Below are 13,939 nucleotides of genomic sequence, written 5' to 3'. Positions count from 1 at the left end.
CAGGCCAGCAGCCATCTTCTCCTCTGCAGGCACTCCTCATGGTGCCGCCACTGTGGTGCTCAAAGGGCAGCGCTCCACTCACTGCGCTCAGCAGCAGCAGTTCAGCACCACCAGCAGAAGACTGTGTCTAGTGCGCACATGAGGGGAGGAGTGGTTTAATGCAGTGTGGCTGGCAGGCGCTAATGACGGCACACACGCTCACCCTCTAAGAGCCTTCAGGAGAGTACATAAGGGCAGTGTGCCATGTATGGAGTGTGGTATGTCTGTCTAAATGCCTAATCTCACCCACTGTGTAATTTTCTCGTCAGATACCAACTCAGATGAGGCACTGCCTCACTGGAAGGACTACAAAGTAGATCTCCTGCACATCTAAAAGAAGTATCTCACTCCTCACACCCCGGAAACCTCCAGCACACCAGCCTTCACTGGACTTTCACACACTGATCGGCTCAACTCACCTGGCAATTGAGACAATAAAAGGCACCTTTTTGCACCTCACCCGTTGTCCACATGCCTGTGTCACATCCTGCCGCTAGGGAGTGCTACACTGGTGGAGAATGTGGGCAGGAGACATAGACCCAAGCACTCCAGCCATGTACCCGGTGGTGAGATACCTCCTCAATGTCAGCATGCAGCAAGGCCAACTATTTCAGGAGCTGACCCATGGTTTACATACTGTTGCCCAGGAGCTCATGAGCTTAAGGCACACACTGCCCACAGCCGTGGTCCCCCTCCCCGACCCAGCCCAAGACACTCAACGCCTCTTCACCAAGTTCAATGCAGATGATGACATCAAGGCATTCCTGGAGACATTTGAGAGGGTCATGGAAAGACAGGGGTGGCGACCCCAAGAATGGGCTCATATCCTTGCCCTATTCCTCACCGGCAAAGGCAGTGGACCTACCATGCCGTCCCCCAGCCAAAGCCTAGGATTACAGCACCCTCAAGAAAGAGATCCTGGCCCGCTGCGGGCTCTCCCCTACCCAAGCTACCTCTGATTTCCACCATAGGAGTTGCAGGCTGACCTAAGAGCCCAGGACCAGATGGATGGCCTCCTAAGAATTGCTCAGAGGTGTCTCCAGCCCGACCAGCTAACCCCTGCAGAAATCATAGAGCAGGTTGCCCTCAACCGCTTCCTGTGGGACCTCCGGGGTGAAGAGAGAAGACCTGTGAAGAGAGGGGATGACCCTAGCCACCCTGGAGATGGGGAAGGGGTAAAATAGAACCACAGTCTAGCATGAGCCCCACCACTTCAACCTTAGGAGTCGTAGAGGGCTCCTTGCGGGGCTGCGTGGAGATCACAGGAGGAACCCCTACCACAGTCCTCACCTCGGGATGCTCGATGCCCATGGAGCTGGAGCATCGTGCAGCAGCTAAACCCTTCAAGCCCTAGTTGGTGGGATGCGCCCTTCATACCCCCCCCAGCCACTGGCTCCCACCACCACCCTTAGGCTGAATGGTGTCCCAGTGCCTGTGCTGTTGGACTCAGGGACCACCATTACCCTGGCTCGGACCTCCCCACCCTGTGGAAGTCTGGCCATCACCTGTGTGCACAGGGACATAAAGGAGGTCCCTGCTGCAGACGTCCAGACTGGAGGCCAAAGAGGTGAGTGGCCGGTAATGATGGGTATGATCCCTGATCTCCCTGTGCCCCTCCCTGTAGGCAGAAGCTGGCTGGGGTTTCTGGCCTCCTGGCCCAGAGCAGAGAAAAAAGAGGAGCTCCAAAAGGTTGTGACAGCAGCAACAGCACACACTGCCAGCCACCATTAGAACTGCACTCCTGGCTGAAGGAGAGACAGCAGCTGCAGAAGCCAGAGGCAAAGTGAGCCCTCCCTACCCATCCCTCTATCTTCCTTGTCTCAGCAAGCTGCAAAGGAGGGGAACTTCAGAAAAGAACAAAAGAAGGATGACCACCTGAAGCACTGCTGGGGCCAGGTGCTACAGGTCAATGGGGAGAGCCTGTATCCCAACAGGGGCTGCCCCCGGCCTACTTCCTGGTAAAGAGAAAGCTGCTATATTATTACTGCAAGTGCCGGGGTGAGCCCTGTAACCTCCTTGTTGGCCCCTGGTCCAAAATAAACACCATCATGCACCTGGCCCACACCCACTTGCTTGGCACCCACCTGGGACCCCAGAACATGCTGGAAAAGATCCGGGACCAGTTCCACTGGCCAGGAATGATAGCTGAGGTCCGTAACTTCTGCCAGAAGTGCCCAGGGTGCCAGCGGACTTCCCTGTACAGGCCAGCACCGGCCCCACTAATCCCTCTGCCAATTATCAGGGTCCCCTTTGAGCAGGTGGGCATGGATCTCGTAGGGCTGCTGTCTAAGTCTGCCCAGGGCCATGAGTAAATCTTGGTCATTGTCAGCAATGTCACCCAGTACCCAGAGGCTGTACTTCTTCGCAAAGCTACCTCTAAAAATAGCACCAGGGAACTGATGCTCCTCTTCAGCTGGGTCTAACTCCCGAAGGACCTGTTTGCTGACCAGGAACCCCCATTATCTCCAAGCTCATGGCAGACCTGTATTGGCTGCTGCAGTTCAAACACCTCGGGACCTTGGTCTACCACCTTGAGACCAATGGCCTTGTGGAGAGTTTCAACCAAACTCTCAAGCGCATGCTGAAGAAGGTGGTAGATGAAGATGGGTGAAACTAGGACCTACTCCTCCCCTATGTCCTCTTCACCATGTGGGAGACTCCTCAGGACTCTACAGGGTTCATGCCATTTGAGCTCCCGTTCAGTTGACTGCACAGGAGCCTACTGAACACAGTCACAAAAGCCTGGGCGGAGCAACCATTCCCTTTCTGCTCCCTCATAGACTACATCCAGGAGATGCAAGAGTGTATTGAATGGCTGACCCCCATCATCCGGGAGCACATGCAAGCAGTCCAGAAGGAACAACAGTGGATCTACAACCGGCCGGCCCAACCCTGAGAGTTTTAAACAGGTGATCATGTGCTCCTGCTCCTCAAAAATGCAAGCTGCAAGTTCCTTGCTTGCTGGCAGGACCCGCGATGTTCCAGAGGACGATGAACATCGTCTTGAGGCCCCATAGCCCCTATGCTGCAGCCTATCTGGACGATGTGATCATCCACTCCAACAACAGGCATGATCACCTCTACCACCTCAGGGAGGTCCTGAGCAGACTCCATAATTCAGGAATGATGGCAAACCCCCCCCCCAAAAAAAAAAGCTGTCTGGGGCTGACCAAGGCACAGTACCTGGGGTACTGCATTGGCCAGGGCCTCCTGAAACCCCCCAAAAAGAAGAGGGAAGCTGTCCAAAAGTACCCCAGGCTGACCACCAAGAAACAGGTATGTGCCTTTCTGGGGCTGGCCAGCAACTACTGGCACTGTGTGTCTAACTTTGCCTCTATAACTTCCCCTCTCTCAGATCTCACCAAAAAGGGGGAGCCGGAGAAAGTCCACTGAACTCCCCACCTGAGGAAGCATTCCAGACCCTCAAAACCGACCTCACCAGCTCTCTGGTCCTGAGGAACCCTGACTTCCAGTGCCCCTTCCTGGTACACACACATGCATCAGAGACAAGCCTAGGAGCTGTGCTGTTGCAAGAATTTGAGGGAGAACACAACCCACTGGTTTCTCTTTCTTCTGGGCTTCTTGTTCCAGGTACAACACTGAGCAGGAGCCCACAACGGCAATGCTGATGTCCTCTCCCGACAACACGCACTCTGGGTGCAATCTTTTCCGATGGCCAGCTCGGAGCTGGGGGGAGGGGGGGGCAATGTAATGACGGTGGGCCAGCAGCTGTCTTCTCCCTCTATGCAGGCACTCCTCATGGCCCTGCCACCATAGTGCTGAAAGTACAGCGCCCCACTTGTCGCACTCAGCAGTGGCAGTTCAGCACCACTGGCGGAAAACAGTGTCTCTCGCGCACATGAAGGGAGGAGCAGGTTAATGCTGTGTGGCTGGCAAGTGCTAATCACAGTGCATGCATTCACCCTCTACGAGCCTCCAGAAGAGTATATAAGGGCAGCGCACCATGTATGGAATGTGGTTAGGTCCATCTAAATGCCTAATCTGACCCACTGTGTAATTCTCTTGTCAGATACCAACTCAGATGATGCCTTGCCTCACTAGAAGGACTACAAAGTGGCTCCCGTGCACTTTGAAAGGAAGTCTCTCAGTCCTCACACCCTGGAAACCTCCAGCACGCAACCCTTCACTGGACTTTCACATACTGACTGGCTCACTTCAGCTGACAATTGAGGCAAAAAAAGCACCTTTTTGCACCTCACCCCTGTTGTCAACGTGCCTGTGTCACATCCCACTGCTATGGGACACTACAATAGTAAATAATAAAAGTATAGTCAATAGCCCGATTTGACAACTGTAGTAATCCATATTATGTCAAGAACCAAGTAAGTAAAGAGAAACGACAGTCCATCATTACTTTAAGACCTGGGTGCCCACTACGTCGATCGCAATCGACCGGTCGATCTCGAAGGCAGGGATGGTAGATCTCATGATTGATATGTAAATATTAATATATTTATGAAATTAAAAAAAAAACACGTCGTGGTCATTTTTACATGTAAACAAATTCGCTTTTTCCCTGAAGCGAAATGTCAGCCAAGTGCTGTGTCAAAAAAAATGTTACATTAGGTTACCATGACAACCTGTAAAATGAAACTGCTGGTTTCAAAGATGCAGCGCCGTGATTTAGGAAACTTCCGAAACCTCGCCTCGGAGCTGGAGATGCAAGGGAGGGCGTTTGCGCAACTTAACAGTGCGCGCTACACTGAGCAGATTGAAATTCTCCAGTCAGAGTTTGAGAAGCGATTTCAAGGCTTTGCTTTGCTCGAGCCACTAGCTACATTCATGTGCCACCCATTCGGGGAAGATACTGAGGTGGATTCCCTCGCCTCAAAAGTTGCGGCACTGTTTCAGCTGAACACGTCTGCCGTGCAAGACGAGATGCTGATGCTGCAGTCTGACATCGAGTTGAAGTCCAGGGCACATGGGCTTTTGGAATTTACTCACGGAGGCGAAGTACCCAAACATGCGGCAATGTGCCACCTCCTTAACCGCATTGTTCGGCTCCACTTATTTGTGCAAGTCGGCCTTTTCGCATATGAAGATCATCAAGTCTAAATACCGCTCCAGTATGTCCGACGATCATCTCGAGGCCTGCTTGAGGCTCGCTACCAGCAGCTACTGTCCGGACTATGCAGCCCTCTCTGACTCCCTCCAGTGCCGATCATCATCGGATTAAGATCTGATTTAGGGCCTACATCAGTATGCTATGTATTAATGTTGTGCTGTTGCTAAGTTCCACGGTTAAAAAAATAATAATTAAAAAAAAAACATAAAAGAAGGAAAAATGTTTTTATATAAAATTGTTGTAAATGTCAAATCTCTGTCTAGCAGGCTATACAAAAGTCAATTGATGTGAACAAAAATGTTTTGGGGTTTACAATGCCTGTCTGGATGCATTTAACTTTTTTTTCTAAACATAGCCCATTTTTTTTTTACAGTGGGCTTGTTTCATGTCTACTTATTAGTAGTTTGCGGTTTATAAAAGTTAACAGTGATTTGAACAAAAATACGTTTAGGAGTACAAAGCTTATGCATTTAACATAATTTGAATGTAAATTTCAGTCACCTTTTTGTATGCATGTTTGCATATTATTAAACAAATTGCATATGAATGTTTATAAATCAAAACAAGTGTCATTATTGTTATTATTATTATTATTATTAGTAGTAGTAGTAGTAGCAGTACTAGTAGTCATAGTAGGCCTAGTAGTGGTAACAACCTAGTCCGAGTAGATCATATTAACATGGTCATTTTAAAAGTAGCTCGCGAATCAAAATATTGTGGGCACCCCTGCTTTAAGATAAAAAAGTGTCTTTTAATTAATAAAAAATAAAGAAAAACTACTTAATCAGAAGGTATGTCCAAACTTTTCACTGGTACTGTACGTCTGAAAGTGCTTACTCATTCACTCAATCACTGGTTCCTGGATTCAGATCACACTATATAAGGAATAAGGATTCCTTCTACAAAATTTATGATACAGTCTCAGTCTCTGCTTTATGTTTGTAATGGGTAGTGTAGCTGATCACCTCAGCTTCAGTCATGCAGTGCAGGTGCAGATTCCTCCAGTGGGAAATGTAAGGAAGCAAGTAGTTATAATTCACAGGGTTACAATACAGGTGCACACTCTCTGCCTTTATGAGAAGGATCACATCTGGAAACAACCACATCGAGATTTACAGTATAATAGCGAGATATAAAGCCCCAGCACAGTAGTTTCAAGTATTTAGTGTAACTTCTGTTGGAGGATCACAAATATGTTACATGTTACATTCTATACATTAAATATACTCTAAACTGAAGCAAAATCTGAAACTTGCACTGGGCAAGCAATCATGCACACTCAAGCTGAAAGCCACGCAAGAAAAATCTTCATATGTTGAATCATTGCATTCTGAAATCTTTTGGAAAAGAAGTCTGATGAAGGAAGTAGTTATACCATCTAGCACCTCCTCAGGAAAGTCCTCACAGAGCTGCTTCTGGCTGTGTTGATAGAGACCAAAGAAAAGGTAGCTGGCCAGCTCACTACAGCCCTCATTATAACGGCTGTCGATACCTGATCAAGCCACAGATGCACAAAATGGAGACAGAAAGAATTGTGAATTAAGATTAGGGCTATATGGAACATGAGATTTGCTCGTTTAACCTGCTAAAAATTATTTCTGCACTAATAAAATACATCAATCTCTAAGCTGAAATAATTTCCTAATGAGAAAATTTTGCTGATATATACAGTACCAGTCAAAAGTTTGGAAACACCTTCAAATTCGATGTTTTTATTTTTTTTCCTACATTGTAAATTAACACTGAAGTAATCCAGACTATGCAGCAACACGTAAGGAATCATTTAGTAAACTTTAAAATGTTAATCAAACCAAAATATGTTTTAGATTTTAGATTCTTCAAAGTAGGCACCTTTTGCTTTGATTACAGCTTTGCACACTCTTGACATTCTCTCAGGTGGTGTTTACATTAGACCGTATCTGTCTCGTTTTCGTCGCGGATGCACTGTCCATTCACATTAAAACGCCGGGAAACGACTCCACAGGCGGAACAACTTGAATCCGCCAGGGCCCACGTATTCAACCCAGTTCGTATCTGATCCGGTGCTGTGTAAACATTGAGATACGAGGAAACGCAGTGCTGAGCTCTAGCTGACGTCGTCATTGGACAACGTCACTGTGACATCCACCTTCCTGATTCGCTGGCGTTGTTCATGCCACGTTGGTCATGTGACGCGACTGCTGAAAAACGGCGCGGACTTCACTTCCTGCTATTGTTTCCGCCTTGTATCATCTTTTTGTTTTTCGTTAAAAAGTATAAAAGTATGAATATAATGCTTTGCTTTGTCATTCTTAATGTTGTTCATGGTAAGATGCAAATACTGCCCATTGTGTAGTTATGATTGTCTTTAGGCTTGCCATCCTTCCACTTGCAAGTGGTGAGTGACTTGCGCATGCCCGATATGCACTGGGATCACACACACAGCGGCTCAGTCCCGAATCACTGCTCGTGCGCTTCACTCGCGCGCTCTGTGAGCTGCGCAGGGCCGGAGTGCGCACCCTCCAGAGGGCACTCGCTGTTCAGGGCGGAGTGATTTGGAGCGCAGCCGCTGAGGAGGAAGCGCTGAGCCACACTGACACATTTCAACTTGCGTGCCGTCTAATTAGTCATGTGATTAGCGTATCCGTGTATTGGCGTTGCTGTGTGCACGCGAATCGTGTATTGGCGTTGCTGTGTGCACGCGAATCGTTTTAAAAACGTTAATCTGATGATCCGCTGATACGGTCTAATGTAAACACCACCTCAATCAGCTTCATGAGGTAATCACTCTGAATGGTTTTCCAACAGTCTTGAAGGAGTTCCCAGAGGTGCTGAGCACTCGTTGGCTGCTTTGCCTTCACTCTGCAGTCCAACTCATCCCAAACTCTTTCGGACTGACTGACCTTCATTTCTTAAAGTAATTATTGACTGTCATTTTTCTTTACTTAGTTGAGTAGTTCTTGGCATAATATGGATTAGAGCAGTACTCAAATAGGGCCATTCACTGTATACCAACTCTACCTCTTCACAACACAACTGATGGTCTCAAACACATTAAGGGGTCAAGAAATTCAAGAAATTAACTCTTGACAAGGCACAGCTGTAAACTGAAAGCCATTCCAGGTGACTACCTCATAAAGCTGACTGAGAAAATGCCAAGATGTGCAAAGCTGTCATCTAAGCAAAAGGTGCCTAATTTGAAGAATCTAAAATATAAAACATATTCTGGTTTGATTAACACTTTTTTGTTTACCAAATAATTCCATATATATTTCTTCATAATGTCGATGACTTTAGTATTATTCTACAATTCAGAAAATTTTAAAATAATGAAAAAACACTGAATTAGAGGCGTTTCCAAACTTTTGACTGGTACTGTATATATTTGGTATATGTTAATACTTTAATTTATCTAGAAGTTTTCTCTATTTTCTATTCTCTGTTTATTCTGTAATGATGCTGCTGGAATTTTCATTTCCCTGAGGGAACCCTCCCAAAGAGATCAATAAAGTTTTATCTATCTATCTATCTATCTATCTATCTATCTATCTATCTATCTATCTATCTATCTATCTATCTATCTATCTATCTATCTATACCTGTGATGTACAGTACATAATATACTATTCAAAAAATGTAGGGGATATTTTATTTTGAGATCCAAATTTTCACATATACAAAGGGATACGAAAGCATGTTGTATAGCTCCTTACTGAGGAAGCATTTCCAAAGAAATTCATCACCCAAACACATCAATGACACTCTCATGATCAGCACGGGATGCTACTGATGATCAAGGGGGTCGTGCCACTAATTTGCATGACTCTGAATTGGAAGGTTAGAGCCACTCCAAAGGAAGATTTTGAAGAGAAAGCATCAGATTATCAGTGGTTGAAGTAGTTAATTAAACAGAGACCATGCGCCGTCTAACACAGGATGAGAGGTTACGTGCCCTTGGCATGCTACAGGTTGGCACAAGACAGGTCGTTGTGGCAAGAGCATTGAATGTTTCCCAGTCTGTCATCAGCAGATTATGGTCCAGACATCGTGCTACAGGGTCTGTTCAGGATAGACCACGATCCGGTCGACCAAGGGCAACAACTCAGGCTCAGGACAGATTCATCTGCACTATTGCCTTGAGAAATCGTATGGTAACAGCAAATCAGATAAGGTCTCAACTTCGAAGGGATACTGGCTTGGTAGTGAGTGGCCAGACCATCAGGAATCGACTGCACAGATTTCACTTACACGCCCGATGTCCTCGTGTCATTCCCTGTTTGAGGGATTGTCACATTAGGGCCAGACTCCAATGGTGTCGTCATCATCAATGCTGGGATAATCGCCGATGGAACCACGTAATGTTCTCAGATGAGTCGAGGTTCACTGTGGACTTCCTGGACAGACGCAGGAGGGTTTGGCGCCGACATAACGAACGTTTCCATGATGTTAACGTCATTAGACATGATCCGTATGGGGGTGGCTCTGTAATGGTGTGGGGAGGCATCACTGCTGCCGGCAGAACAGACTTGCATGTTGTTGCTGGACGTGTCACAGGGCAGTATTACCGGGACAACATCTTGGCACCCCATGTTGTGCCGTTTGCACATCGTTATGGCCGCCGTTTCATTTTCCAAGATGACAATGCCAGATGTCATAGGGCCAGGATCGTTACAGATTACCTCCAGCAGCAGAATATCACCAGATTACCATGGCCAGCACTCAGTCCGGACCTTTCCCCCATCGAGCATGTCTGGGACATGCTTGGACAGCGGCTACGCCAACGTCAACAACCTCCTGCCAATGTCCAAGAACTTGCTGCAGCATTGCAACAGGAATGGAATAACATTCCCCAAAATGACCTGGGACGTCTCGTTAGGAGTATGCCACGCCAAGGGGGTTTTACCCACTACTGACTCGGTTTCAAAATGGTGGTAAATTTGCTGTGTGACCCTGTGTTTGTGTTGACCCTTATTCTGGAGAATCTGTCCTTTACTGACTATACACAGGGTTTTGAATAAATTGACAAATGTTTCCTTAATGTTTTTCTGTCATTTGTTTCCTTCCTGACCTCATGATCTGCATTTCATTCTACTTGTAAATCCAATATCCCCTACTTTTTTTGAATAGTATATAATCATTTGTGCTGCATATAGGAAAAATAATGGTGAAACCAAGAATCATGTTGATGCTCGCATTGCTTTCTGGATTTATAATTAATTAAATATAGAAGTATATATTTGCTATAGTTGTTACTGTGTGGGTTTGGGTATCTTGCAGGACAGTGTCAAAGCAGAAGAAAGTTTTGTTTTTTTTTGTGTGTGTGTGTGTGTATACGCCACACTGCCACTGAGGGCTGTGGATATGGTACAGTGCATCAAGAAGCAGTTTATTAACTTTCTCAGTCTTGTTAACATGGATACATATAACATGGAATGGGTGCATTAATGAACTCACCCAGTGAGCAGAGAATGCCATCTGGTACTGTTTCGTCATCAGCCTTCAGGAGAGCTTGAACTTGCCGTAAGCGTGAACAACTGAAAACGCAGCACACCTGTAAAGATCTACCTTTGGCCTTAACAATATGTACAACCTGGTCACAAGTTTGTCTTATTTTTAGAAAGCTTAATTTTTTTTTTTTTAAACTTAGCAAGGTTACAGTTTGAGGCAGCAATAGCAGTCAGAACTTTTCTTTCAAGTTAATTTCGAAGAAAATTCTAATACAATCCAACCAATCACCTACTTGTACATAATTTTAATGATCAGGTTCCTATGCAAACCCAAATCAGAAACAGTTGGGATGGTATGGAAAATGCAAATTTAAAAAAAGAAAACAGTGATTTCTAAATTTACTTTGACTTGTAAAAGTGAATTTTCATTGCAGGTAGTATGAACCCAAGATATTTCATGTTTTACCTGGTCAACTTCTTCATTTCATTTCATACATTACATAATATCATTAAACGAGTCAAGGAATCTGGAGGCATTTTGATGCAAAAAGGGCAAGAGCACAAGCCTAAGCTGAACACCCGTGATCTACGATCCCTCAGATGGCACTGCATCAAGAACCCTCATTCATCTATAGCTGATATAATCACAAGGGCTCGGGATTACTTTGGGAAACCTTTTTCAAGCACTACAATATAGAGTTACATCCACGAAATACCAGTTAAAGGAACAGTCCACCGTATTTCCATAATTAAATATGCTCTTATCTGAATTGAGACGAGCTGCTCCGTACCTGTCCGAGCTTTGCGCGACCTCCCAGTCAGTCAGACGCAGTCAGACACGCTGTCACTCCTGTTAGCAATGTAGCTAGGCTCAGTATGGCCAATGGTATTTTTTGGGGGCTGTAGTTAGATGCAACCAAACTCTTCCACGTTTTTCCTGTTTACATAGGTTTATATGACCAGTGATATGAAACACGTTCAGTTACACAAATTGAAACGTAGCGATTTTCTATGCTATGGAAAGTCCGCACTATAATGACAGGCGTACTAACACCTTCTGCGCGTTTTGGCAGCGCATTGATATCTGAGCTCCGTATCAATGCGCTGCCGAAGCGCGCAGAAGGTGTTAGTACGCCTGTCATTATAGTGCGGACTTTCCATAGCATAGAAAATCGCTACGTTTCAATTTGTGTAACTGAACTTGTTTCATATCACTGGTCATATAAACCTATGTAAACAGAAAAAACGTGGAAGAGTTTGGTCGCATCTAACTACAGCCCCAAAAAAATACCATTGGCCATACTGAGCCTAGCTACATTGCTAACAGGAGTGACAGCGCGTCTGACTGTGTCTGACTGACTGGGAGGTCGCGCAAAGCTCGGACAGGTACGGAGCAGCTCGTCTCAATTCAGATAAGAGCATATTTCATTATGGAAATACGGTGGACTGTTCCTTTAAAACTTTACTGTGCAAAAAAGGAAGCCTTATGTTAACTGTGTCCAGAAGTGCTGTCAACTTCTCTGTGCTTTGAGGCATCTGGGATGGACCATCACACAGTGAAAATGTGTATTGTGGCCAGATGAATCAGTATTCCAGGTCTTTTCTGGAAGAAATGGATGCCATGTACTCCAGACCAAAGGCTAAAAGGAACATCCAAACTGTTACCGGCAACAAAAGCCAGGTTCTGTCATGTTATGGGGTTGTGTCAGTGTCCCTGCCAAAGGTAACTTGCACTTAATGCAGAAAAGTACATTTGAGATTATAGCCAACTATCAGCTCATGTATGACTCGATTTCGTTGAATAACTGTTAAATGTACCGTGAATAAACTATTAATAACAAAACTACTAATCTTGGAAACACATGTTCAATGTACTGATTTCTAGTTACATAAGTAGGTAAATGTCATTTTATTTTGGATATTTACAGGGGTGCTTTTAAGTCTCTACAGGTGATTTTTTTTAAAAAATCTTGTGCTCATAAGTTATTGCCTTGTGGGAACAAGTTATCTTGTGTGCACAAGATAATAACTTTAACTTGTATGCACAATTTATTATCAATCATGCAACAATGGATTGATAAGAAAGCCCCTAAAGTCCAAAAAGGTGATATTTTTATCATGTCCGCGCAAGGGGGGGAAAATTATGATAATAATAAAAAAAAAATCACCTTTTGGCTCTTTAGGGGCTTTCCTTTCTCCTGCATTGTTACAGGATTGTTTTAAAGAATATCTGGCCAATTAAAGTGCAAATAAAATATAATACGCAGACCGGAGCCATAAAAAGCAAGCATTTTGGTAAATCAAGCATTAGTCATAATAAGCAAACATTTTGCAAGTTAGGTCAGAGTGTAAACTGGAGTATAAATAGCTAAGTGATATGGCTTTTGTTTAAACTTTGGCTCTGAAAACTGTGGGTTTGGCGAATCTCAGTTTTACATTAACTTCCCTCTGGGCCCCGGGCCTCTGGTTAACGGTCTGAAAAACACAAACAATCTAATGTTTTCGGTTTAGCTAAAGGTTAAGACAACAGGCTGCGTGCACTTCCAAATTAAACACATATATTAAAATTATTACTGCCCATAACCGGGTGCTTGACTGGATAAAAAAGCAACCACTGGCGTACAAACAGTAACAGCTAGCTGGCGTTAGCTATCGGCCCAATTACATCATCACCACTACAACCGTCATCTCGTTTCAAACACGACACATCCTTCAAGTAAAAATATATCCACTTTCTTATAAATCGAAATTTGTAATTACCTCACGGACGGACCGACCAAAGAAGATTCTCCATTCGTCTTACTTATACCGGACACACTCGCCATATTTATATGAAAAAACAATCAGGGTTTACAGTGAAATCGCCGTTTTTTCTTTCTTTTTTTTTCAGCTCGCGCACATCTCCATAGTCAAGTCAACAGCCTCAGCTGGAGAACAGCAACACTGGCGAGCGAGCATAGCAACCGCCTGTACCATTTCTGTGAGGAGGGGGGACACTCCGCTTGTCAACTAACAAAATAAACATTTCTTCACAGAATAGATATGACCTTTCTTAAGTCAGTTATGTTAGATAGTTGTAAAATGAGTAATTCGAAATATGATCTGGATTCTAATGTTTTCAACTGTCAAAAGCATAGTAAATTTGGCTGCGCTTATTCCCCCTCCCCCTGGAGTTAGTCACACAGGCCTTCTTACAATGGCGAATGCAATCCTAGAGCAATGTCTCTGAGCTCGGCTGGAAATGTAACGTGAGCTGGGGACGATGTCCATGCAGCTCTGCGGCTTCGAAAGGGTTAATAATACATAGGAGGGTTAATACATGCCAGGAGTGTCCTTTACATTCCAATCAGTAGTTTACATGGCCACATTCCACAGCTCAAATAATTTT

At 44.9% G+C, this 13,939-nt stretch overlaps 1 protein-coding gene across 1 annotated transcript in view; it reads right to left on the bottom strand.

Annotated features, from left to right (window-relative positions):
* Window positions 1-13,474, bottom strand: part of dnaaf9 (dynein axonemal assembly factor 9) — an 84,130-nt gene extending 70,656 nt beyond the window's left edge. Inside the window, exons 1-4 of the mRNA XM_060925709.1 lie at window positions 13,312-13,474; window positions 10,559-10,638; window positions 6,501-6,617; window positions 6,091-6,215 (exon numbers count right to left, since the gene is read on the bottom strand). Coding sequence (XP_060781692.1) covers window positions 6,091-6,215; window positions 6,501-6,617; window positions 10,559-10,638; window positions 13,312-13,376 — 387 coding nt within the window. The 5' untranslated portion in view covers window positions 13,377-13,474. The remainder of the gene's footprint in view (window positions 1-6,090; window positions 6,216-6,500; window positions 6,618-10,558; window positions 10,639-13,311) is intronic.
* Between the last annotated feature and the right edge of the window lie 465 nt (window positions 13,475-13,939).

The sequence above is a fragment of the Neoarius graeffei genome, chromosome 7 (genome assembly GCF_027579695.1).
Source record: "Neoarius graeffei isolate fNeoGra1 chromosome 7, fNeoGra1.pri, whole genome shotgun sequence".
NCBI classification, from domain to species: Eukaryota; Metazoa; Chordata; class Actinopteri; order Siluriformes; family Ariidae; genus Neoarius; species Neoarius graeffei.
The sequence above is the reverse complement of the archived record's forward strand: the minus strand, read 5'-3'. Positions and strand labels throughout refer to the sequence as shown.